This window comes from Rhea pennata, chromosome 3 (assembly GCF_028389875.1).
Source record: "Rhea pennata isolate bPtePen1 chromosome 3, bPtePen1.pri, whole genome shotgun sequence".
Classification (NCBI taxonomy): domain Eukaryota; kingdom Metazoa; phylum Chordata; class Aves; order Rheiformes; family Rheidae; genus Rhea; species Rhea pennata.
The window spans coordinates 23,152,197-23,180,048 of NC_084665.1; the positions used below are offsets into that span (position 1 = coordinate 23,152,197).

General features: G+C 36.9%; 1 protein-coding gene across 2 annotated transcripts; it reads right to left on the minus strand.

Annotated features, from left to right (window-relative positions):
* Positions 1–565: 565 nt before the first annotated feature.
* On the minus strand, positions 566–27,852 carry LYPLAL1 (lysophospholipase like 1). 2 transcript variants are annotated; one of them, XM_062573563.1, is made up of 5 exons: positions 27,733–27,852; positions 23,646–23,745; positions 13,021–13,190; positions 1,451–1,566; positions 566–816 (listed from the first exon to the last, which is right to left on the minus strand). In XM_062573563.1, the coding sequence occupies exons 1-5, from the start codon at positions 27,815–27,817 to the stop codon at positions 589–591; spliced, it is 699 nt and encodes a 232-aa protein (XP_062429547.1). In that variant the 5' UTR covers positions 27,818–27,852; the 3' UTR covers positions 566–588. The 2 variants fall into 2 exon arrangements, with proteins under 2 accessions (XP_062429547.1, XP_062429546.1); XM_062573562.1 differs by having other exon boundaries at positions 566–834.

The following is a 27,852-nucleotide window of genomic DNA, read 5'->3' on the forward strand; positions in this document are numbered from 1 at the left end:
AATTAGGACTTCTTTGAATGTAACACAGACCTCAGTTATTTTTTGGAAGTGACATACAACTCTGCTTTGATGCACATTCATTTTCCAAGCTGAAAATCCTACTGAAGCCAACAGGGCTACTCTTAGTGAACTAAGTCGAACATTTATTTCCACAGGTAAAGGCCCGTCATTTTGAGAGTAACTTGCCTTTTGTCAGCCATAACATCATTAGAAATAATCATGCCACTGTATTTTTTCTGCATTAGAACACAAAAGAAAATGAATCTGGAAAACTCAGAGCAATTCTTCCTAAATACTGTTCTGATTATTTAAGAATGGTTTTAATATCATCAGTCATTATTTTCCATAGACTGACATGGAGGTATATTTAAAAATCAGGTAAGAGAGCAGAAAGAGACACTCATACAATAAAATAGGTAGTAACAGTTAGCACTACCATGTCACAATCTAGTGAACTGTGTGAAATACAACAGTGTCAACATGAAGTTTTGTTTATATAAATGTGTATGGGACATCTATTTGTCATGCATGACCTTAAAAAAAAAAAAAATCAAAAATCCGAAAGTAAATGAAAGCTACATCTTTTATTCATTTGTCTTCAATGGGCAATTTCTTTACAATCCAGGTTTTTAGCTTTTCTATTTCAGTTTGGTTTAATTCATGATTAAGTTCTGGAAAAGTGTGGAATGACGTTGATACTCCCAGTGATTTTAACATCTTGTTGGTCTCTTCACCCCAAGAGCAACGAACTAGTTCATCAGCTGTTCCATGACACTGAAATAGTTCTGGAAGGACACCATCATTTCTTGTCAAAGCCTGGATGGAAAAGAAACACTATCAGACAAATCATTAGAAATTTTCAGATAGTTACAGTTACATGGTGTCTCTATAACAAAGCAATGACAATTTACATAGCATTTCATTTACTAATCTGCCCTTTAGTGGGCATATCGTACTGTCTGTACAAAAGCACACAATGAAACATCACTGCGAAAAAACTGCACTTCAAATTATTCTAATGTGCTAACTCTGAAAAATGGTAAGTTTTAAATTTAGGGCTACAACCTTCTCCAAATAAAAAATAATAAAAAAACATGACAGCAAATGGAGCCTATGAGTATTATAACTCACTACAAATTTTCAAAGAATACTGACAGTTACATGAAATCTTTGATAACTAATGACAACTTACATAGCATTTTATTCGTTAATGTGCCTTCTGCACTGACTTACTTTGAAAAAAAATAATGGTATTGTCTGTGCAAAAAGTAATGAAACATCTTGTAAGGATAGTTTTAAAGCCTCTTTTTCTTAATACTCTTCTTATCAATTTTCAGGAAGCGGCTTATGTTTAGAATATTAATCAATTGCTCCAAATGAAGAAACATGCCAGATCTGATTTTAATCTTTTAGCTAAGCAGCATTTCTGTAAAGCCTACCACACACTCACCTGGTAAACAGCAGATTCTCTATTGAGAAAACTTGAAAGTGCAAAGACTCCTGCCACATCTCGATGAAACCTATATGCTAAATGCATTGCCATTCCACCTCCCATTGAAAAGCCTCCTGGGATGCAACAAAAGACAAAAAAGATTGGATTTTGCTATATCTTTGTAATCCAGCATCCATTTTGATTACTTTTATCTTCAGACTTTTTTTTTTCCTTTTATACATAATGTACCCCAAAACCATCTTGAATAACCTAAAGGTTACAAAGATCTTAAATCAAACCATGATTAAATTAAGAAGCTGGGTAGCTAAAGAACTGAAGATTCATTACTGGGAGAGTAAGAACAAAATCAAACAAAAATGCCATGAGTGTATCTATTCATGTACAGTCCCTGCTAAGTACCTGAACACTGTTCTTTGACAGTAATAAAACAAAATTCCACGAACAGAGAATTCTCCTTATTCTTTATGCAACTTGTTTTTCCCTTAGGATAGTACCATTCATGCGTGAAAGATCTTTGCATACTGTTGTGCCTAAGTAATGAATATTCATCACATTAGACTACTATACTCAGGTTGAGGTCTTTTTGTTGTCCTTGCTCCTTAGGATAGGTAATAAATAGTAGCAAGGAAACAGAGACACATATCTCATCTGAGTTCTAACAGGATCATTAAATTAATGACTTGGTGTTCCATTTGTCATTTGTCCAGTTGTCTCTTTAAGCTGCAATAATTCTTTAAATGAGGTAATTCTTCAGATACGATTTTTTACAGGACAGATCCTTATTCATTAGGAAAGAAATCCAGACAACAATATTACTTCACAAGGATAGAGCACAGAGGCTAGTATATTGGCTGCATCCAGATAATGACCAGCATGAGGAATAACTGGCCTGTTGAAATCTCTCCTGGTGCAGAGATGGAAACCGAGAAAGATTATAACTGCAGCTCAACTCACAACAGCATCAGCATACATAGTAATGGTGATACAATTGCCTTGTGCCAGCTAGTTAACTGGTGTTAATCAGGGTGAAATTCTGAGCCCACACCTCACCCATACACCCATACAAATGACACCAATTACAGATTGAATGAGAAATACAAAAGTAATAGGTGAAATACCAAACCATTTCAACTTGGTGTCTTTTTAAAGTGATTAAAACATTACTCCAAAATTCAGAATGGCTCTTCTGCAAGGATTATGTGAGCCCACTGGGCTGACTCAGTTCTATGCTAGACAGAAGTTTTACACAGCAGCTGATCAGAGCTTGGCCAGGAAGCAGTGTGTATCTACCAGTGAACCCAAGCTTAACACAAAATGTGTAACTTCAGTATTTGACTGGATCCTGGAATCACACAGTAAATCTCTAGGGCACATGAATTCACAGGCAGAGAATGCTGCACTTTGTATATATTAGTTAGGCCTTGGTAAGGCTATCCTTAATTCTCTCCAGTATGTTTAACTGTAGGTCCCACCAGGTTTGAGGCCTTTTCAGCCCACACTCTTTGTTACGTTATGACTAGAAGATTTGGCTGGATTTAGGTAGGAAATTTTCCTAAAAAACACTAGACTAATCCAGACTTGACGTGCTTTCCTTCTTCTTCCTTCACAACATGTTTCTTGATTTTTGATCAATTTCTGATCAGAACTTACACTGTATTTCTTATTCTTCTTTCTACTTATTGTCACCTTGCAGTCCTAAGAGATAGATATGGCCAAAATGTGGTAAACTGCAGACTCCTGAGTTGCAGAATTTGAATCTTGGGGAGGAGGAACAACAACACACAACTTGGAAGACTAAAGTCTTTCCTTCCTTTGCTAACACAATCCTTAACTGAATTAAGAAAACTGTGTCCTCAAACTAGAGCATACACGTTGAGTCCTGTAGCTATGTACCCGTAGTCTCGTAATACCCTGGTATTTACCTTTGGTAAATAAAGCTGCGACCTGGTATTACTCTATGCATCAATCTTCACCTGTTTCAAATCAAAAGCAGTATGTCTAGGTGCCCCATAGCAGCTCAGAAATATAGGCAGTTAAGGAAAAGCATTAATGATGAACTCAGAGCACAGCTTGGAAACTCTCACAGTCCATACCACCTGAAATTTTGAAAAAATCTGCCTTCATAGAAATAAAAATAACAAAAATACTACTAAAAGCCTTTCACCTGCATCAACATTTCCTACCAGACATGCTCTCTGTCACATGCAGGACAGTTTGCTCAAGGACCATTGCTCAAGACTCACAAAGAAATCACAAACATTTCAACAACACTGACCCTAAATAGAGAGAGAAAGAAACAGCCATGTGAGAAAGTATATAAAACACAACAGTATATAAAATACAAGGTTCTTAAATAAACAGCAACATGTCTTGTGCTCAAGTTTTCTTTATGCTCTTCTGTGGAATCTGATCATTTGCTTCATCACTTCCTTGCGACTATTCCGAAGGATACAGTCATCTCAAAGCCCCCAAAATAGCACTTACACTTATATACATATTTTGCATTTGCTTACAAATAAACAGATATTCTTTGTCCACATATAAAATGAAGCCTATTTTTAGAATACAGAAAAGAGTTTGCATTGAAAACTCATTACTAGTTTGTAAATGATTTAATCTAAAATTTTGTACCCGTTTAGTCACAATCTGGCAACACTATCTGCAATTACTCACCAGCAGTCTTTGACAATGCAGTCACCTTCTGTTTAGAAGAATATTAGGTAATGGTTCTTTCATGTGGCTCATACTACTATGAGAGAATGTAACACAAATGACTAGTTCTTTGAATTTGGTTTTCCAGGGGAAAACCTGCAGTTTATCACTTGATACCACAATAATCTCTGAGCATATACTGTATAGTAAAGGCTTCACAGACAACAATTGGAATAAGTATTTGTATTTTGAGGTTAAAATTTTCAGTTACAGAAAGAATTCAATATATGCATTAAAGAAAAATAAGAGGAAGGCATAGATATTACACTAAATAAAATGTCCAAAGCGATACAACAGACAGGATGTAAGCAAAATAAAGTACAGGTATGCTTATATACACCAATAATCTCAGCATAAAGAATATGTAAGCTTTACAGAACTGCTATTGTAGAGATTGTGTTATGAGTGCTAATCAACATCAAAAAGAACACTACAACATTTCAATCTTAGATGGGTAGATCGCAGCCAGCCCTTTGCTTGAGACCAGTGTATTCCCAAAGACTGTGCATGAAAGTTCAGATCTTGCTAATTGGTTTCACACATATAGTATCTGCAAGTATGCTTTTTCCCCCATTTATTTTCCTTATACTTATATCTAAAGCGATCTTAATGCTTAGACACAGTTAAAAAAACTGTCGGCTTCATACACTGCGCAGGAGCAGTGACTGAATTACGTTATTCCTTATGGACTGCTTCAGGAAACATTTAACCATTTACATTAACTTTAGCTTTCCTGCAGCTTTCCTGCCTTGCAAAGGACGTTTACGCACAGACTAAAAACTAAGCACAAACAAAATATACTCAATTCAGCAAAGCACTTCTTTTAGCATTAGAGAAACTTCACACAAGGCCCTTTGACAATGGAGGTAGAGAAGATCATGACACATACCATACACACTGAAGACTAGTGGGAAGAAAGTGCTTGTACTTTGCTTTGCTAGTTGAAAAGATTGGCTGAAATTGCAGGATCTTCACACTTTTCAGATTAAAAAATGTGAATCAGAAGGGAACTCCCACATTATACCTTAAACAAGTATGATAGGTTATTAAAAACAAAACATTCTTTGCTGGAGTATCATGCGTAAGTAAATACTTGAAGGTAACCCAGTCACATACCGATGTGACGTAGAATTAATATAGACTGAATTTGTCGTGTGTAATTTATTCCTGCTTGAAGACGACAGAACTCCTCATCAGAGCAGTCATGTTTCAGTGATAACAAAAGCTTCCTTCTGCGCTTACCAAAGGCTTTAGGAATCTTTAAAAAATAAAAATATTTGTATCAAACTTTGAGCTCATTTCCCCTAAATATCTTGATTTCTATTAATTTGCTCCTAATTTATATCCGTATGAAATGACAATCTGGTCCATGATGATACTTCAATAGTACATTAAGTTCAGGAAACCAAATATTTACCTACTGTCAAACTTCAGCTTTATTCATTTCTTTGTATTTTGTCTAACAATATATGGGTTTGTATCTAAGAAAATGACTAACATTAATATATAAAACAAAGGCTTCTTTATTTAACTTCTCTCTCTCTCAGAAGTGTCCTGCATATAAAACAGAATGCTAACAACTCTCCCTCTCTCCCCCATGCTCCATGTAAGGGCTTGCAATGACTTCAGAACGCCCTTTAGGTTTTCAATCTTCATAGAAAAAAACCCACACCTTCTACATTGCTGATTGCTTTCTGAACCATACAAATCTGACTGTAAAATGACTTAATCAATTTGTTGTAGATAATGATTACGGATTAAAAAAACAATGAATCAGGTTACTTTTTAGGTCTCTCCAGTATAATTAAGTGATCAAAGCAATGAGTCACATTAAAAATTACACTGGTAGAAAAAAATCTTAAAATGTTAATCACATTTATCACACTAATTCTGCCACCTGCATTGAGTACGTGCTACTTGCAGACACAGAATTTTAGCTCTTCTCACACTGGTTAGAATGTGAGAGGTAGGGGCTGTTTCACTCAGCATTAAAAGATGCCTATGGCACAGCATTAGAAGATGAAGCACAGAAGCTAAGCCCCAGGCATTCAGGAGATAAGGATTCATATTTGGGAGAATGGGTGAGTTTTAGGGTGTTTCTTTTAAACAGTATTTTTTCCTTAGTTTCTCTTAAATAAGTGCTGTTCATCTCCCCTGCATTTCCTCAGATTCATCAGTATACCTTTGGTAGCTAAGTGGCAAGAGATGCATGTTATAGTGCCTGGGTATCTGTGACAGAACACTGTAAGTAAAGAGACAATTACCTCTCTGTATTAAGAGACTGCACCAGCACAGTTAGAAATTGCTTTTGTCCATTCTGTTGTCATCATGATACATTACCTACTTTTGTTTAATTTTCTTGCCATTCTCACAGTATTTTTCATTCTCAATTTATCCCTTCTTTTTGATATTTCAGCTTAAGAATTATTTTAATCAGTTTTATTATTGTGATTTTTTCCCCTAAACTGAATTTCAGTTTACTTTCTGCTCTCCCTAGTGATTTTCTGTGATTTACCTTCTATTAATAGTTAACAGCAAAACCTTGTTCTACATGTCATCTGCAAAGAAGCTGACTTTCTGTTGAGGCCTTCCTTTTTCACACATGAATGGAAGTATTATACACATTAACAGTGCTCATATATGAGTATCAGAGAAGAGTACAATTGTCACTTGAACAGCAAATTCCCTTCTCTACAGAATTCTCAGAACACTACTCCTGTGTAAGCGCTGCAACATGTACTTTATCTCGAATAAACTTCCTCAGAGCAACAATTTTGTCCTATTTGTAAAACTTCATCAAACACTGACCTGACATACTAGCAAAATTGAAATGAATGGATTCAGCACTTCGTAGTCTTTTTATTCTATTTGCTAGTCAGTGACTTCTAGTGTCTTTACAAGAACAGACAACTTCCATTAACTGTCTCAGACACCTCCTCTTTTTACATATTGGGAACACGAATAAATCTGCTGTCCAACTTTTTCATCAGCTGAAACATAACATTTAATAAAAGTATATATAAGTGACACAAGTTTTACTGTTTTGTTGTAAAACCAAGTATACAATATTTTCTAATGTATCTTCTCACAGTACAACCCAGTTATGCTTTATTTATTTTCAACTGATGCAAGTGGTAGTAGGGGACCCAAAACGGGTACCTAAGACAGAATAATTTCTATCACTAAGCAGGAAAATAAAATCCATGAATAGCATCAAATTAGCTTTCGTTCAGATGTTACCCTATTCACAGCCATGGCTTTATTTACCTTTATATTTTCCTGGTTTGTTTCTGAGGATGACAGAACAGTCCTGCTGCAACACTTCCACCTGTCATTTTTACAGTCAGCTTAGTCTCTTAATACTGAGGATTATTTCTTAAATATCTGTATGTGTAGATCCCTTCATTTGCATTTTTTATGGCACACTGCTCTCAGACATGAATATCTTTTCTCCTTATTCTTGGCTCTTAAACTTCATGAGGAGAAATGAGGAAGATGCATGACATCAGGAGATATTCAGAAATGAAAAACTTTGTTCTCCTAATGTGAATATCTGACTGAAGTTTACCTGTGGTGCAAAAGAATACCTTTGAGGGCAGCTCAAATAAAAGGAGGAAACAAACCAGAAAAGGAAATTTTTTAAAAAATAAAGCAGCACTGGAAAGGATTTGCCTAGCTAGACCTGCCTGCACCAGCACTGATGCAGAAAGATGGATTAGAGAACTTGACATTTCTGTTACACCTATGATTCTGCAGGCACAACCATGAAGAAAGTGCAAGGCCCTGTGGCATGTCTCCAGGTGACTCTCAAGCACTCTGAAAGTTCATTTATCCATTGAATTTTGACATTTATTAAAGATGATTAAGCATATTTTCAATAGGGGTGCTACCACAGGTTGAAGGACCAATTTGATTCACTTTATAATTCTCTTCTCTCCAAAGCCATTATCCTACAATGACAATGTATGATTACTGATATATCATGACTGAATTATCTTTGATATTACTACTGTGAATTTTGTTTACTCTAAATCTTCACTACTGCTTGTTAAGCCTGTTACTCACCATGCATATCAAAACTGAGAACATGCTACCTTGGAAGCTCAGATTGGAAGCAAAGCTCTCTTTTTTAGGAGCTCTAATAAGCATACTGTCAGGTGTTGTGAAACAAAGTCACAAGTGGTGGAACTTATCGTCTGAGCTAAGCTATTAGCCATTTGTAACTCCTACTGAGTGATTAATGAATGAAATACAAACATCATTTGTTATGTTTCCTGCTTGCACATCAGGAAGTTAAAAGAAGAGCAGAGAACTGAAAAAAAAGTAAATGATCAGTTCATGTGCAAGCAAACAAGCAGAGAGAATATTAGAATATATCATTAGTAGAAATGAACTGCAAATTTACATTTAACCACTGAAAATTAATGAAAAGTTCACTGGTATTATGGGGAAGATGGATCAACAGTACTGGTTTGAGCCAAGCATTTTATAAACACGATTTAGATAAACAATGAAGCCACATAATGGATGGCACAGAAAGGGAAACCTCATTTGAATTATACTTGCAGTGGTAAATGGCAACATAAACCCCTAAATATGCCCTGTGAAAGCAAGATAGCAAGTCCTTTTAAATGGGAGACAAAATACAACAGATACAAGATGACATAAGTGATAGCAAAAGGCTAGATGCCAAAGACATAAAAGCAACAAGACTGAAGGTGTAGTTTGCCCAATGTTTTTGTGATTTATTGTTGGTTTTTCATCTCCTCATATTTACAGAACCCTCCTTCTCTGGGATGTAAAAGCCAAGACATTCCCTCCCCATCCCATTTTTGCACGTACTGAGAGAGATGAAAATGCTAATATTTACAAGAAGCACAGAACTTTCATGGTACTTCCACCATGGTTCAGTAGCTATGTAAGAAGTCCAGCAATAAACAAAAAGTGGTTGTGTGTCTTATGTTATTGTTATAGTACAAGGGGTCAGGAATCAAGCATGTGTTTTCTGGCAAACAGTCAAATCTACAGGACTGTTATTGAAAGCTTATTTTTACTGGCTGCTTACACAAGTGACTACAGGTGGCAGAGACCAACATGCTTGGATCAGCATTTCTGCGCTATATAGAAAGTGACCTGTAAAAGTAGGAAAGAAGCACTAAATCAAGACCAAAAAAGAGAGTAACAAGACAGCCTTTCTCTAAACTGTGGCTGACAAAAGTGAGCACTATTAAAATGCTTCAGATGTAAAGTAGCCATTTCTGTAAAGAGCTTCCGAGTTATTCAAGATTAAGATTCAAACAATCTCTGACAATTCCCACGTAAGTAAAGTTATTTAATAGTAGACTATCACCACAGATGCAGTAAAAACCCACCACCACCCAAAAGACAACTCAGCTTTACTTAGAAAAAAAAAAATGATTCTCTCAGCTTTGAAAATGTGATTATTTGCTTTTCTAACTAATTTAGCAATGCATCTAGACATCTATAAAGAAGAAATAGATCAAATATTTAAGAAGTGATACTATCAAAGCTCCAAGCATCAGAATTTGACCAATTTCATCATTTTCTTTTATCTCAAAAGCCAATATGAACTTACTTACAGGCTTATTTACAAGAAGTGCATTAGTCAGGAAGACCAGTAAGAGTAACTCCACAGGAATGTTTGGCAAGAAACTGACTTCCATTATCAAATTCTGACGATGATATAATTATTTTTGAATAATTATATATTTAAGTCAGTCTTTTCTTTTCCCTTTAAGGTTAGGGAAAAAAAAAAAAACCTTAACGAACCAGAAGGCAGCTACCTTCAAAGGACTTCTGTATTATTAGGAAAGTCACTCATGAGAACTATCAAGAAACAGGAATGGGTAGATGAGCTGAGTACTACAGATATGCTGGTGCACAGAATTCATAGGGAAGTTTTAATGATGGCCTTTGCTTACTTCCAGTAAATTATTTAATTCTTTAAAAGTCAATACATAGATCAGCTCTTAAAAACAAACTTGCTCCAGTATTTTTTCTGATATAGCAGAAGAGTGGCATCATACAACCTAGACTCCCTTCACAACTTTATTAATAGAGTCCTGCCGCTTTTGGATTTCAGAGCCGATTATGCTACTGAAGCAAACAGCACAGGCTGCAGCGTCTCAGAGAACAAATGATCTTACTGTACCCACAATCCTTAGGCAGGTGAAAAGTTCGAACGGAGAGAATCAACCCCCACCAGGTGCTGGGCTTCTCATTTTCCAGTGCTTGAGAGCCTACCCCTGCTTCTTCTTCCTTCCTGCTCACTCTTCTTTGCACAGTGTTCCCTCGGATCTTGCCTCTTATCCCACACCTCAGAATTGTCAGCAGCTACCCACCTTCCTGCTTGCCTAACTCATCCTCAGCCTGTGATTTCTAGTTGAGTATTCCATATAAAACCATAACCTTCAATCTTGTCACCCTCATTTTGCTTTTTTCCACTCATCAAAACTCCCACTCATTGCAAAACAGTCTCACAACATAGTTCTCCTTAACCCTTTAACAACCCATCTCACTTCCTGTAAATCCTCATTCATGCAACTGTTCTCTCAGCTTTTATAACTTATTCAAAAAGGTCTCACACTATCCTTCACAGACTTCTAAGATATCCAATCCCTTCTATTGTTTCTGTTTTTTTCCACAATAAGATATATACCTATTATGTAGGTATGTATGTTCAGAATACTGATCACCATCACTATTCAACATCAGCAACTGCACTGGGGAAATATTCATAGCAACACTCCACTTTGACTTCCTCTGCTATCTTATTTTTCCATTCGTCTCCTGAAGACCACCTCTTCCCACTTTATTGCACCAGCATCCACAATCTGCTGTCTGCTCCCTGCCTGATTACTTCAATACTCCTCTTCTACCAGAGAGATATTCCTGACTTTTTAAAGAAAAATCTAACCAGATCTGACAGGACTTGCATTACTTCAGCAAACCAGCCTTCCACAATCTCAGAAAAATCCTAGGCCATCCATTTCTCCTCTTCCAGTGGATTATGCAGTCTTTCTGCAGTAAACTGTAAATGTTGTAATAACTAAACCTCAACTTCATACTACTTGTTCAATTGAAAAACTTACAAAGCTGTGAGATACCTTTACAGAATTTATTTTCTATATGAAACAATGCCAATCGATGGGCATGGAATTTTCACAAAGTCCCATCTGCAGTAACTAAGAATGTCACATTATGCTGTTTGAGACTAATATTAAAACTAATCTTTACACACAGAAATCTCACAGGATCTCTGAGCTTCATTTTACTTTGCATCAAAATTAGCACAGAGAGAGCACCAAGTCCTCATAGAAGGACATTGTCTTGTGCACACACAGATGACACACTCAGATTTTCTCTAGTTGATTTCTTATGTATCCAGACCCTTTCTGTACTCTCAATGGAGCTAATTCAGAGCTGCCTAATTTTTGTTGTATTAGATTTAACTGTGACGATGCTATCTGTATGCATGTAGCATCTATCACAGAAGCAAGCAAACAGCACCTTTCTCAAGAAGCCTCAACCTAAAGCTCTTAAGAGGGACAAAATAAGCATCACTATACACAATTTACAGGTGAGGAATTTAGGTAGAGATCAATACTTCCAAGTCATCTATGGACTGAAGTAACTGGTGCAAATCAATTTCCTTACTCTGTTTATAATTTGTAAAGCAACTTCCACAGTCTGCAGTCTCACTATTAATTTTGAAGGCTGCTAAAAGGGAAAGAGAAAAGAAAAAAAAAGGAAAAAAAGAAAAAGCCTAACAGCAGAGTGAATCTGTAAACAGAGTATCCCTCAGCTAATCCTACAGAATGCACCTGCTCTTCTTCAGCTGTTTCCCAGCCAGCAGGTATAACACAGGCAAGTCACATCAAAGAGACTATGCTGACAGCCATCCAAAACAATGCATTCTGCAGCCAGGGCCGTAAGCCAGAAAGGGAAAGTAAACAGAGGCCTTCAAAGAGCAACATGGGGCTGGAACAAGAAAACAGGCTGGCTGAATGCTAGTGGCTCCACCACTTAGGAGCTTGATGACATGACTCAGTTGGCCATAAATTCAAACGTTCCCACATTAAAAGTTTTTTCCCCAACCTGAAATACTTTGCGGTCTAGGAATGGGACAGGGAGCCAAAGACTCCTCTCTGACACAGGCTACTCCTTTGGCCTCAACCTCTGTGCCTCAATTTCCCACTACCTATTTCACAGAAATAGCGTTAAAGTCGCTGGAAATTGTGGAAATTTAAGATGGGCAGGAAGACAGACACATATAAAATATGATAGCTAACAGGTCATTTATTACCAAGTGCTAATCTGTAGTGATGTTTAACACAGAGATTGTTGTTTCTCCATGAATTAATTTATCCTGAAGTATTACAGCAGAAAGGAAAAGCCTGCAATTACTTATATGCTACATATACATTTTCAAGAATGCATATAGCTTTGGGCATGCATGCTTTCCTATCCTTCAAAAAGGCTAAAAGCAATCAGGAAAAAAATCGTGTACATATTTTTTTTTCTTTTTTTTCTTTTTTTTTTTTTAAGTAAAATATGGCTCATCCTATGTTTCAAAAGACAATTACAAAAGACTAGTTTACAACAAAATCATTTTTAAACTATATTTTCGAGAATACTGCTTGCAGGTTGCTACAATCCCTACTGGAAGAAAGTTTAAAAAAGAATTCAGTATTTTTGAGGATCAGTTGGTGAAGAGATTCAACAGCTGCAGGAGTTGGTCATATGCTTTCAGAATGGAGTAAACTCAAGAGCAGATGATCTCTGATTGATTAGAAACATTAGAATAAACAAATCAAAACATAAGTCTTTCTCACCTACTAGTATCCTATTCTTTGAGATGCCATTTTTAATCTCATCATTGATCAAGTCTGTAAGTCCACGGCACATAGAATCAATGGTTTCAATGTGTTCTGGGCAGTCATTGGAGATCTTGTATCTGTCAAACCAAACAGTGGAAAGGGCTCCTTTCATAGGTGTATATGGCCTGGGGGTGTAGAAGGGAAAAACTCAAATGATTAACCATGCATATGATCAAAAGCCTTTGGTGTGACTATGATAAATAAAAACAATGCAGTAACTGTTTGGCCAAGGAGAGATGGACCTCCATCAATTCTAATTCAATTCACCTCCAACCATATTCCCTTGCATTTCAAAGGCTATCCTTCAAGAATGGGAATAGCATTTGGAAGCTAGATAAAATGCAAGTTTCAGTCAGTTCAGTCAAGGTTGAACAGTTCATCTAAACGTTTTAACTTCTAAGCCTGCCAAAAGTTTCTTCATCTTAAACAAAGTCAGGGTTGAAATTCACCTGGCAAAAAGGCAAACTGCTAAATAAGTAACTGCTAAATAATAAATAACTGCTAAATAAGGCTTTCAAGGAGCTAGCTCTATGGTGTTTAGTTGTCTTATTCTTATTGCAATTGACAGGAATTGTGTATTGTGAACCTCTGAGTATTTATGAAATACTTGCCTTCTGTTAATCTTTTTTTTCCCTTTTTCCTTAAATAGATTCAACAATCCCCACCTTAACAAGGCACATATCTCAAAAATAACTGAAAGAAATGCCATGTGTTTATTAGATTGATGCACACCGAATTAGAGATATAATGATACTTTTTTCCCCACAATATTGTGTTGTCAAGATTAGTATCTTAAATGCCTTAAAATGCTGCCCAAACCTCAACTAATCAAGGAAACTACAATCCAAAGTAGCTTTTTTTAAAAATAAATAAATAAATAAATAAGGAAGATGAATAGAGCCCTGAAATCCTAAGAAAGGTGATCTAACTGCCTTGCAATGGTTCCACAGTTCAATACCAAACATACTGCTTTGAGATCGATGCTTCCTCTCAAAACCAAGCCTCCTAAAATCCTTAATTGCTCTTTTTAATCAGGGGGCACATTTTTCATTTTAACTTAAGCTCAGATGAGCTCAGATCAGATTACAGTTGCTGCCTACAAACAGACAGCCTTTGATAAATTTGTCTGGATGGGAACCCAGTGAAAAATGCAAACACTGACTTCTGTTCTCTCTGAGTTCTTTCACTAGTAGAATTAAACAAAAACTAACCTGAAATAAGAAAGTCACTACGGCAATTATTTTAAATGAAGAAACAAATTCTGCCTTTACTGATACCAGACAGGTTTCACATATTTAAAGCTGTATTTCTAAACCAGAAATATTGCCATTACTAGGAGGGTACAATAGGTAGTATATTATTTGCATTCACTCAGTCAACAAGTCAAAAATGACAGAAAACAGCTTTTATTCTGTTAGATGCCATGAATGTGAAATAAATATGGCCCACAACTTAGAAGCTGATAAACCAAGGATAAAGAGACAACAAATGGAATCAGAAAGGTATACAAATTATGCTTTTCCATCTATTTGGGCACTGTTCCAGGAAAGAGTATGTAAAACCAAAACAATCTACAATTACACAAAACAGTATGCAAGTATGTGGTCAACTTAAGGCATACAATGCACTACCATTTTCCCTCATTTGCTCAATTCAAAACTAATGGACTTAAGCAGCAGAATTAAGAGCAACACTTTTTTCCCCCCAAACTAGCCTTTACTTTTCAATTAAAAAATGATAATTACTAAATTAAATGAAATTCCGTGGCAGTATTTCATACACCCAACAAGCTGAAGCTAAGTTTAAGAAAACATTATAATCTTTTTTTTCCTCCTTCTCTTCAGTGCTACCAATCTCTCTAGGATTCTTCCCAAACAAAATGATCAACACCTAATGAACAAGATTACAAATCTCTAATACACAAAAGGTTGTCAATCTGTAAAAGGAGACATTCCAGGCAAAACAAATCTCAACCGTGGAACCAGTGGAGTCTCTGAAGTCACTTGGGTGACAGGATGTACAACAGACTAAGCACTCAGACAAGTAACATTTAATTAAAAGTTGTAGTTTCTCGCTCAAATACCTTTACATCCATCTCTCTGTAAAAATACTTGGCAGCCAGAATGCTCTATTTTCTTGTGACAATAGAGTAATGTACATTTGATTGAGAAAAGATACATGGGCCTTCAGCACTACTAAAGCAGGCTGAACCAGTCTTTCCATGGACTGAAGACACATTCATGCGAAATGGAAATGGGACATTAAAGAAATATTAAAATAGGTTTCCTTGCAACAGAATGACAGAATTAAATTGTACAATTTAGAATAAGGACAAAGTCCCAAAAGAGACTGTAGTACCTCACTAGACGTCAAAAATCAGGACTTTTACCTGCTGTCTTTTCAAATTCTCCAGTGAGACAGATGAAACACTGATGTATTTAAGCCCAAAGGAAAAGACCCTCAAGCAAATAGGGAAGATGCTTTCAGCAGTCTCAAAAACATCCTTGCAACCACATTTGATTTCTCAGAAATGCATTAAAAATAACTTTTGCATAAAGTTGAGAAGTAAGATTCTTTTAATGGTTCACCCAACTGGTACATCTGTTTTAGTCATTCACCTTGTTCCTTAAATAAATCCCTTTATTAACTGGCATGCTACAACTCAGACATTACCACGGTAAACAAATATGTTTGGCATGGAACCATCTGTACAGCTCCAAGAATACAGCACAAAATTTTTTCATACAACTGAATCACAAAAGAAAAAAAAATTCCTATGTTACAGTGACATGAAGGGCTGGCCTGAAATACACAAAACCAAAGGAACACAGAGTGGAGTGAAAACTCCTTCCAGTAAGGTTGGCATGGTCAATTAACAACAGTGTCAATCCAAACTGTCTGCTTGAAGTTCAGATTTCTTGCTTTCCTTCCCCCCCCCTCCCCCGTTTTTTTTTTTTAAGACTAATGCTAGTCCCAATGATTTTTTTGTGTGTGTGGTTCACTTTTCTTATTCTCTTTTTTAATGGTATTAAAGTTCCATGTCTCTAAAACCTGGGCTTTTCAAACCCTGAATATAAATATATAACCAAACCCTGAATATAAATATATAGCCAAATCAAAAGGGGGATAGAATTGGCTTGCCTTTACTTATTTATTCTTTTTTTAAGCCTCTAACACACGGAAGACTCAGATTCATACAAGAGAAGAAGAATCCTCCCTGCAGGTATAACACCTTCCAAACTTTTATTCACTTTTAAGATTTGAAATGCCACTTCCTGCAAGTTGAAATAACTCTGAACACGTAAAAATGAAGAGAAAAGAAGGGAGGGTAAGAGTCACAGCTAACCCCTAGTATCATGGAGAAACTCCAGGCACCCTAAGGGACAGAATCTTTAAAAAGCTTCCCAACATCCTCAGCATTACTCCAGATCATTTTTTCTGATTACTTTGTAAGTTTTAGTTTTTAAGGGTGTGTATTGATCTGTAATGCTTTCCTCATACAAATACTTGAAGGACTGAGCATATGAGGCCATAGTTTCACAGGGATCTAACAGAGTTTGATACTTGAATGTCTTGAAAAAGAAAATATATCATGTAAAAATCTTCACAAGTATGTGTCATCCTTTCTAACCTTCACACCTGTATTTAAATACAAAGGTAATTTTCTCCGTAGATTTCACGGCAAAATTCCAAAGTAATACAGAACATTTACATTTTAACAGAATAAAGACAGGTTAGCCCCTGCTAATGAAACTAGTTATATATAAGCATCAAAAATATACCGAAGGCTTGCAGCAATGCCAATATCTTTTTCCACCTTCCTGAAGCATGGATTATAAACATATATAAAAAGGTCTAGAGTGTAAGTTGTGCTAAAAAGTTAATTTGAAGTAATTTCAAACTGAAGTGGAGAGCATCTGGATGATGCCATGTAAGGTTCAATTTCAGATCTAAAAAATACGCAAAATTCTATTTCTAAAATGATTTTATTAGTATAGCAATTCATTTAAAACGACAGGTGTTTTATTGGTTATCCAATAAATCACTGTCCCTTTCCAACATTTAACTTAAAAGAAGACCTAAAAAGACAGGCCAGTAAGACTACTAGTTGCTTTATATAAGAAACATCAGAACAGCAGACAGTTGATATATAGCAAATACTCTTCCCCTACTCTTCCTCCTGGTACACAGCTATATCTCTGCCTTTAAACTCAGCACTATAATCACTCTGCTGATAAAGTTAAATATAACCCAGATCACTGGTGCTGGCTCACAGCTTTCTTGGAGTTCCAGTGAGATTTTCCTGAGATGTCAGATAGAACCACTGAAGCCAGATTTCAGGATTTAAATACAGAAAGATACTTCAAAATTTGTTAAATTCTCGCTTTTGCTTCCTTTCCCATACCCATCTCATTTCAAATAAAAACCATTAAGTTAAATAAGGGATTCTAATGTTGCCTTTTGCAGATCTATGCATCCCTTCAAGAAAATCTACAGTGAACACTGCCAGATGACTCAAGCTCTAGAATCAAGCCTTGACTGTATTAAAGCTGGTGGTAGTTTTTCCAAAGAAAGCAAATTTACTCACTAGTCTCAAATTCAATGCTAGTATAATCTCATTGCTGACACTAGTACACTGTAAGAGAAAATTTGCTCCATAATTCTGGCTTTCAATTCCCATCATCTACCTTAAACAGAAAGTGAATTTTAAAATGTAAAGGAGGGGGGAGATAATTCACCTTTTCAAATCAGAAGCATAATTCAAAATTCTATGGTAACACACAGACAGTATAAGATGTACCAGGAATTCAAAGAAATTAAATTTGAAAGTATACTTAAAAAAAAAATTTTTTTAAGGAAGGGAATAGTCATTTCTGTGAGGAATAATTCCAGCTGTTCCATGGAACATACTGGGTCTGTTCATTCAGCCAGATCAGGGTAAATATAAATGACTAATGGAGATGTTCTGGATTTATACCATCTGAAATGAAACCTAATGGAACCAATACAGTGTAGTTACTCAAAGAAATAGTATGTGTATGACTTTTGTTACCTGGGGGAAATATTATTCATCTTGAGACAAAGGAAGCTGCAACAGAAATGGAATTTGACCTACTGAGCTTTATGTTAAAGAGTTTGTTTCTGGCTTTTTGTTGTTGTTTCTTTGGAGGGAAGAGACCATTTATAGAGATTGTTCTATTAATCAGAGAAACAGCAATAATGCTATGGTTATGTAGACTACAAATGACCTTTTCCACATGCTGCCAAATTCATAGCAACCAGCCATTAGTGGCTGCTTCATAAATTCAGTGAAAGAAAACAGCAAGTGGCAAACCAGGGGTCAAATTGAATTAGTATTCCATTAAGGGATCTGAAATGCACTCTGGGATTCAGAGTGGTATCTTTTACAAGCTGGCAACAACGAGCGTTGAGGATGGATGAACTACAATGCAAAACTGAACATTTAGACACTTCCAACCCATGCACAATGGAAGAATGTAAAACAAGGGCACATGACAAAACATAACTCAGAACCCCGCACCTGCTTACTGGAGGGGCTATACAAAAAATACTGTTTCCAGTTCTCCAGCACTAAAAACCGGCTGAGAGAAAGGAGAAAAAGGAGTGGAATGTAATTAAAGGGATTAGTAGTCCAAGATCACTGCCATTGTAATATAACTTGTCTCTCTCAAGCATGTCTTATCAAATGTCAAGCAGCTCTGCTATACGCTTAGTGCATTCTGCATGATATTTAGTATATAATGTAAGCATTACATGTTTGAATATATATGTTACTTAATGCAAGAAAAAATAAAAATGAAAATAGAATGTTCCTCCAAACATGCTTTCATCATTTTTATGTAGAATATAGTGTATTTCTACTGGCAGGAACAGACTAAAGAGCAGCCCCATGATACCAACCTAACCCCTTTCCATTTATCCCTCAGAATTCCTCTTCTAAAAAGCCTTCTTTGTGTTAAATTTATGAATGAGGTTAGGGCTCAAAAAAGGGAAGGATTAATAACATTTGCTTGAGCCAAACATAGTATGATAGGCACTACGCACGCTCCCCTACACAGCTCTGCCAATCCATCTCAAGTCTGACCTGCAGTACCCCTGCTGCTTTTCCAATTCTGGGCCTCTCACGAGCAGCAACTGCCAATGTAGCTGAACGGTGCCAAACTGTCTGGTGGTTTTGTGATATGGCCAAATGGGGACTACGATGAGATGAAGCTCGTTTCCACCCAGAAGCAAAGCAACGATGTGAACTTAGATGAAAGGATGGAGTATCAATGCACATAATGCTGAACAGTCCTTACCAGCCATATAGACTATGAAAAGTTAGAACATACTGAAAAAATAGGCAACCAACTCTGCAGTGAGACCTACTGGCCAAAGAAAGGCATGTTGACTGAATGTCAAAAAGATCCACAGAATAGCCCGAGCAGTATTTTTAGCTTACTTTCTAACTTGCAGAAGAGAGAGGCTATCAGAATGGAATGCTTGACAATGCAAAGAATCTTTGACCTAGATTTTTAAGGGAATTATAAAAGGTAAGGTATACTTATTAAAACAAGCCTAAATGTTTTTATTTTACCACGTTAGCTCCTGCAATGCCAATTTAAACTATCACTTTCTATTTAAAAAAAAGAAGTCTATATTGGGCGGTATTCAGTTCTGATTTAGGAACTCAACAGAAACCGAATGCTTAAGTCACAGTTACAGCAGCTGAAGCAGTATTTAAAACTGTAGCCATCCTGACCCAAATAAAAAAAAGGGGGGGGGGGGAGAAAAAGGAAATCCTTTCCTTCAAAACTGTTACTGTAGACGTGGCTTTAAGGATTGCATCAGCTACTAGCACAACAAATTGAATTTCTCCTTTTTAATTAGGACATACATATTAAAATTACAAGGGGGAGGAAACAAGTTTAGTTGTATTTATCAACTTAAATCTATGTATAGTATCACTGATCTTGAAAGAAGACAAACTTAAAAGAACAACCTATTAGAATGAAGTAACTTCTCTGCTACTTTTCCATAATCCAGTTGAGGTGCTAAAAAAAAATACTCTCTGAGAAATCTAAAAATATTAGTTTTCAAAGCAACTCAGTCAAAATTTGGCCCCAGCTGCATCACATTCAGACTTCACAGACTTTTCCCCTTTCTATTCAAGCATTCTTCTTATCATAGTAATTTGACTTAGTGGCACTGACCATATTAAAAGAAGGGTGTAACTTCTAACTATATTGTGTCATTTTTAGCGAGAAAACAGGTAAACTTGAGACTCTTAGGGCTTTGGAAACACTTAAAATGGAGTATGACAAAATGATGCAAATGCTTTACCTGTTCAGGGGACAGCTGGTGATCAGTCTCTACTCAGACCCTATACATTACAAAAGTGATTGATTAAAAATGTTTTTTTTTTCCCAAAAATTGTCTGTAACATTTAATAGAGACCTATAGAGAACTGCCCTAACCATTTTTATAAGATGTGTTTCAATAATATTCTATTGTTTTTACCCATATGACAAAAGTGTTCTCTCCAGTATTTGCTGAAATCAGTACTAGCCAAGCAGAAGACATGTTTTCAAATTCTTCTAGATTACATGCTGGGCAGATTTTCCCAAATAATTCTCAAAGGTGTTGACTTTTGAAATCATGTTTGGTGTTACAGTAAATGAAAAATACATATATTTCAGTGCCTGGAATAAAATTTAGAAAACAAAACCCAAACACAAAACCCACCCATTCAGCACAAAGAACAGAAATTTTTATGTTTGGCTGAAAAATATAAATTCCACTGCTTTTCAGAACCCTTATTACTACAGTCAAGAGAAAGTGTAAGGCCACTCAATAATGTAAAGCCAATCAAACTAACAGCAAACTAACAATCATAACAAACCTGTGAAGAGATGTAATTCCTGACCTGCAGTTTATCCCACCAAAGCCTCTAGCATTGCAGCTGTATCATCAAATTTGCTTTTACTGGCATAACTAATTTTACTGAGAGTGTTTAATGTGTATGTGGTAAGCTATGCTGGAAAAGACAGGAGTTTGTACAGCATGAGCCACATCTGTATTAGCAGCATTTTGGCAGAAGAGCACATAAGCCAAGCAATCCCAACACAGTCTTGTCCAACTTCAAGCTTTCCTTTGATTTCATCATCAATGTCAAAACCTGCTGGCAAGCTCTGCACTCTGCTCGTATAGTTGACAATGTAGTGGCAGGTTGTGCCATCTAAAAAGAACCTCACTCATGTGAGTGCAGCTTTTCACTGGCATATCCCTCTGTCTCCCTATGACCAAAGACTGGACCAGAACCTACTTCAGCATATCTGCATACCCACAACTCTCTACCTACAGATCCCATTTTTAAGGATGCTGAATTCCTGTGTTGTGCCAGAAACATTTGGAATTCTTGAAAAAAAATATAAAATCAGATCATGTGGTCAAGTATCTGATTATTATTTTAATGTTAATCAAGTTTGGATGTTCTAGGCCGTGTTCTTCTTTTCTGATAAAGGAAAGAAACCATTACAAACATTTCAAAGAGTACGTTTTGTACTTAAATACCAAAATAATATTGGTCGCAAAGGTTTCTGCTATTTATATGTCAGCCAGTAACACGTATCTTCAAAGACTTTGCTTCTGTACTGCTGCAAACAATAACAAACATTGTTTGTTCTGAGCATCTGTTTTATCTCACTATGTCAACTAATGTCACTTATCAGCAACAGAGGGCTATACACAAATATTCCTAAGTGTACTTCCCATTGCCAGTCAAAGACAGTCACAGTGTAGGCATTTTTTAATCTTTCAATGCTCAACTTTTCACAGAGCCTTGCTAAAAGCCACTTTTGAATTAAATCATGCATGACCTCAATTTGCTCTTGGAAATAACAAACAACCACCTCCACTTAAAGAAAGCAGGAAGAGTCAACTGTTTGTTTACACTTTTTAACTGCAACAGTATCTTTCTTCACCTGTATTTACTGGAGAACTGAAATCCACAGCCTTAAGTTAAAAACAAATTTCCTACAAACAGCATCTGTTTTACCCCGAAGATCTTGTTTATCATCTTAACACAGTTTATATCTACAATAATTAAAAAAAAAAAAAATCAAGCAAATGAGAATGGACCCCGGAAGTGCAGTGTAATGGAAAAGTGAAGCACAAGCCTAGCAGATGATGCTATCTGAGGTACTTTGGCTACCAATAACATGCTAAGAAAGATCATTCCAAAGGGAAGCAAAACTTTCTACATTTCTCCAGTATCTACTTCTGATAGGTAAGAAATGGGACCCTGTGGATCTGAGACATGCTATTGATAATTCTAGTCACTGCTTCAGCCCATCATCAATGAAGTAATAAGCATGTTATTTACAGAAAATCGTATTCACTACTTACTAACCTAACACATAATTTCTTCAAAGACGTCTACTCACAGGTATCATTTTTCTGCAAGACAGTATGTACAATTAAACTGCAAACTCTCAATTGTTTTTCCTGCCTAAGTAGAACATAAAAATACATGGTCAAGGAAAGTTTTTTTTTCCACATACTAGTGAAAAAAACTGCCAGACATCATCTGCTATTACACTTGTTTATACCCTCCAAGAATTTTTTTTCTGTCTTTCAAACCTCTGTACCTCGAAAATCTATGTAGAATGTCACAGTTTCCTTTTCTTTTCGGCACTACACTTATACATAGGCACAAATTCAGAAGGAAACTAAAGTCCTCTACTTTTAAAGGAAACCTTTTTCCTAATCTGGAACTACAGACAACTTTTTAAAAAATTATGTGTTATTAAGAAAAATTAAACATCTATGAAATAAAAGGCCATGTCTTTAGATAGCCAAATATGGAGGATACAGGTGCCTAAACTTTGCCTTTAAGCTTTGACCTCATTCAATTTCAAATTCCTAAGGGTAAGTATTTTTATCTCTATTTCCAGTATACCACTGAACAGAAAGTGTCACTTAACTAGATCTGTGCCTATAACCTTCTGGGATGAGACAGTCTAGTTTAAGTCTCTTTGGAACAACTGTGTCAGGATTTAAACTAAAAGAAAAAGAAACATGTAATTTTAATTCCCAGTCCTTTTTGCAACAGTTAAAGGCCTTTCTTGTGGTTCACATCCTTTCTTGTGGTTCACATCCTCCCTGTCACAAAGACTGACTACCTATCACAACTGAAGCCTGGAATTAAATACAACAAAAAAATTTAATTGGTTAATTTACAAAGTTATTACAGATGAAATGGTAATCCAGAATATGGCTTTGTAACACTGTTACAAGACACCTAGGCATAACTTATTTACAACAGGTAGATGGAGAGAAAGAATATGAGGGCAATCTTTGAATGTGAATTAGAAACTGTGACTTACAGGAAATCTTATCCATTTAGAATCATAGTCCCAGGGCAGCAAAGCACTGCTCAACTCTAGTTTTGCCAAAAAGTATATACACTGAGAAAGAACAAGGAAATGTCATAATCTCTATGCCAACATTCACAGGTGTATTTTACAGCACTGGAATAAAGTAACATAATCTTACTGCTAAAATATACTAAACAATACCTGGCAGGAGCTGTGGGGTAAATTACTTTTATATGTTGGAAAGCCATGTCTTGATTCAAAATTTGTTTTATCCATGTTCTTGCTCCTTGGCCAGTATCACCTGCATCACACAGAAGAGTATAGCAAGAGTTATTCTGTGCACTTAGAAGGAAGATTTTAAAATGTCAAAAATATTTAAACTAGATTGACTTTATTTATAAACCACAAAGTTAATCCTGCAAAATGATAAAATAAATTCCTTCTAGGATAACTTCAATTCCCTTTTCTATAAAGATGTACTCAAAGCTTCCAAGGAACAGGCTCCTTAAGATTCCCCACAGTATAAGCTTAAATTCAGTACATCAAATAGCTGAAACACCACTTTATCAAGCACAAAGCTTCACCTCTTACTTGCAACTTACATTATTTGCTCGTAACAACAATAAACAAAAAACAGGAGAGAAGACTTCAAAAATGAGTTAAAAAAATGCTATTCCCCTTAAGAAAATTACTTTTTACTACATCACTTTATATTAACTTACCTCTAAACTCACTCAAGAGCTATAAAAAGAATCTTCACATTTAATTATGCTATTATACAAGGGCTTCAAGCGAAGTATCAGTCAAATACTCCAAACTTCTTGTAAAAGCATTCAAGATGTGTTTGGATTCCAGTATCTAGTAGCCTCCTCAAAATCTTTTCAAGTTCCATTTGGAAACCAGTCCAGATCTGAGTGGGAATGTGGGGAGTTTTTTGTCTTATCAACTCAATCTGTAGCCAAAAATTCTGTCAACTTCAGTGCTATGAACAGATATGTAGAATGACTTCTTACGCAGATGCTTATAGACAAACATGCATATATACATCAGACACTTGTCCTCTGAGCTTGTCTTTGCTTCACTAGTATCTTCAAATATCAGTTCACAGTCATCTGTTCAAACACCATCCACACAGAAGTCCCTTTTAAGAGTTAAACTCTTACAAGGTTAAACTCTTACAAGGAGTGCTGCAGGCTTGTGTAACCTTGACCATCAAGAAATACAGTTTATAGCAGGCAGCAGTACAACCTGCAGAGAAGTTCAACCCACGAATTCTGCAGGGATTCAACAAACCACAACTTTACTACTGCCACTTCTGCTACAGGACTTCAGTTTTGTTTGAAGTCAAGGCTCCCTTACTACTCTCAACTCAAACTGCCAATTTCAGTTAACAGTCTTCAATATTATTTTATCTCAAATTGGTCATTTTGACTTAAGATTTCACTTTATTCTAATAAACTGTCCATACTGCAAGTAACGTTACTGTCTTAACCCAGGCTTACTGTCATATTACCTGGGTTAATCTGAACATAGGCACATAAACATACTAATTTATTGTTACAGCAATGATAATTCCTCAACCTGAAGAGGTCTTTTCTTGCTTTAGTATTCAAAGAAAATTCAGAGATTTGCATGTACAATTAATTATGCCTTCAGAACAACAAATGAAACGCGAAAGGGACCCCAAAACAGCGTATTTTTCCTGTCAAGCACAAATGGCATAACCATGAAGTTCTCTGTGTTTGACCTAAATACTTCAAGTGACAAATCAGCAATAGGATCCCCAAAATGCCATGCTTCTTATCCTGTGTTATGTTAAACAGTAAAATCAAAGTTAAAGATGCTTCAGAACACATTTTGGTCACACTGCTACATACACTTTGCTGAAGTGAGTAACATGATCTGAAATCAAAATGCATCTCTGATTCTTAGTAGACACTGTTGGAATGCATGGACTTCCTCAGAGTTGCTGTCAATCCATTAACAACATATCCTAAAGAGGCTCAAATATACATTTTTCTCTCTACAACCTCCCCCCTCCCCCTTTTTTTACTTTATTTTGACTAAACACTTGCATGGGACTGGCCCTTAGGTAGGTCAATTGTCTAAATATAGGATGAAGACTTGGGTCTTTATGAACTCATTATGTTTCAGGAGACATTGGAGAAGGGATATTCCTATATTTCTTAAGCTTTACCATTATCAGCAGAAGCACCTACAGTTAATGAAGCTAGTTCATCAATGAACAATTTGCAAAACACTCATTAAGTAGAAGAAAATTTGACTGTGATCTCCAGTACGCCAAGTCTCCCCATGGTCCAAATGCTTTGTGGACTCTGCCCATATATGCATGCGTAGATAATGAATTACTATTTGGTAAGTACAGAATTTGGAAAAGAGGAAGAGAAGAGACAGTAACACCAAACAAAACTCAACAGCGTTCAGAAAGGCTTGCCTTTCAGTTTGTTCGTAGATTTTAGCATTATCTGTTCTTCTGAATGATACTAAAAAAGGCAAAAGAAGCAGAGTCAATTCTGTATTGAGTCTGTTTTCAAACCTGAAATAAACTAATGGCAGCACTGTTGTCTTTTTTTCCCCCCTTTTAAAGTAAAATATGAACTTTAATGCTTTCAAATTTTAGTTGAATTTCCAAATTTTATTTCCTTATTTTTCATGCATACATGCAAAGCTGTAATCTAGTCTATAAAATTATTATAGATTTAAGGTCCACTTAGATCCACTTGCCTTCCCTGATGAACTACCACATAGAGCTTTTATCTAAAACTAGATGTACAGCACTGAGAATTCTCTCTCATTTTCCTATTCCAATTTGCATTTACATTCTCCACTTGTTATAATTCATCTGAGACAAGCATAATGAACTAAATGGACTGAAGCCATTTGACTGCCACTTTCCCTCACAAGTGGTGTGTAAAAGGTACCAATTCACTTTCATATGCCAGGCCACAGCAACAGAACTGTGGCTACTTCTGCTTTTAATTCCGCTTTGCAGAATTGCTAAACAAAACCAAATAAAAGCACGCTCCTACTTCCCCATTGCAAATACTGAGTGAAATCATATCAAAAATGAAAAATTGTAGAGTACTTAAACCACATGTGGAATCAACCTCTAACCATAATCTTCCCTTATTCTTCCAACATGAGAGGAACGTATTTCCCCAAGCATTAAAGCGTTAGGGTTAACAAGAGGGCTGAACACATCTTAACAACTCTCCTTCATTTTTATTCTTTTCCAACTTAAAAAAATGGGGAATAACAAAGTTAAACTAGACTACAAAAATGAAATTAATTTAATAAGCACATATCTATTTGTTAAACCAGAAGTGTCAGCTACAAAGGTAACTAAGGAAAAGCACGAAAGGAGTGAAGCACATCAACATATGGATATATATACAGCTAAGTGGAACAGATTCCCAAGGCCTGGATCTCACCAAGACCTATGCAGGGTTTCAGTTAGTTTGTTTTTTAGGTCAGATAAATAACAAAGTCTACCTAGTTAAAAATAACCTCTAAGGAAAGGGGGGAGGGGGAAACTCTCCCCTCAAGACTGCTGATGCATTTAACCAGCTTTTGCATATGGTAACTGTAAAGGTTGGACAAGAGCTGGAATCTTTTTGAACTATTACCTAAGATTTTTTTTTTTTTTTTTAAGGAAATGGTGATCGCAATCTCATTCTAGACATTATGGCTTAAACTAGTCATTTTATGTTTGGATAGCATCCTCTACATACGACTACCCTTAAAAAAAGGAAAAAAAATGAATTAAAAGATAATGTTTTCGAACACATCAGTTCTCGTGGCAAAGAAATTCGGCTGGTGTTAAGACATCACCTTCACAACACAACCCGCTGACCAACTTCAGGCACACAGAAAGCCCCCACACTGAGGTCAACCTACACACACACACACTGCCTTAGCCAACTGCGTTTCTTTTTCTCTCTTTTTCCCCTGCAAAGGCGCGAGGGGGCCGGACCCGACCGCTGCCCGCAGCTCGCGGCCGCCGCCGGGGGCACACGCACGGCGCCGCTCCCGCCGCCCGCGCCGCGCCGCGCCAGGCCCGACCGGTCCAGACCGGCTCGCGGCGGCCTGAGGGCGCTGCGCAGGCGCCGTGCGTGCGCGGGGGCGGGGGGGGGCAGCGCGCGCGCGCCCGGCCGGGCGGCCGGCAGGGCCCGCAGACCCGGCGGGAGGGGGGAGGCGGCGGCGGCCGAGCCCCGTCGCGACCCCTCAGCCCCGTCCCGCCCCCCGCTGCCGCGGCGGCAGGGCGCACCTGAGCCGTGCAGGAAGATGAGGGAGGCGGTGTGCCGGCCCGCGGGGGCCACCACGCTCCGCTGCAGCGCCGCGGGCGCCGCCATGTCCGCCGCTCTCCTCCGCCCCGCTACGGCGCCGG

Bases quoted from the DNA above. Each gene is read 5' to 3' on its own strand.
- LYPLAL1 (XM_062573562.1), bottom strand. From the start codon at position 27,817: ATGGCGGCGCCCGCGGCGCTGCAGCGGAGCGTGGTGGCCCCCGCGGGC. The intron at 23,746-27,732 runs GTGCGCCCTGCC...TGTGTGATGCAG, and splicing joins CATCTTCCTGCACGGCTCAG to GTGATACTGGCCAAGGAGCA. The intron at 835-1,450 runs GTGAGTGTGTGG...TTTGTCTGATAG, and splicing joins GAGAATCTGCTGTTTACCAG to TGTTTCTTTTCCATCCAGGC.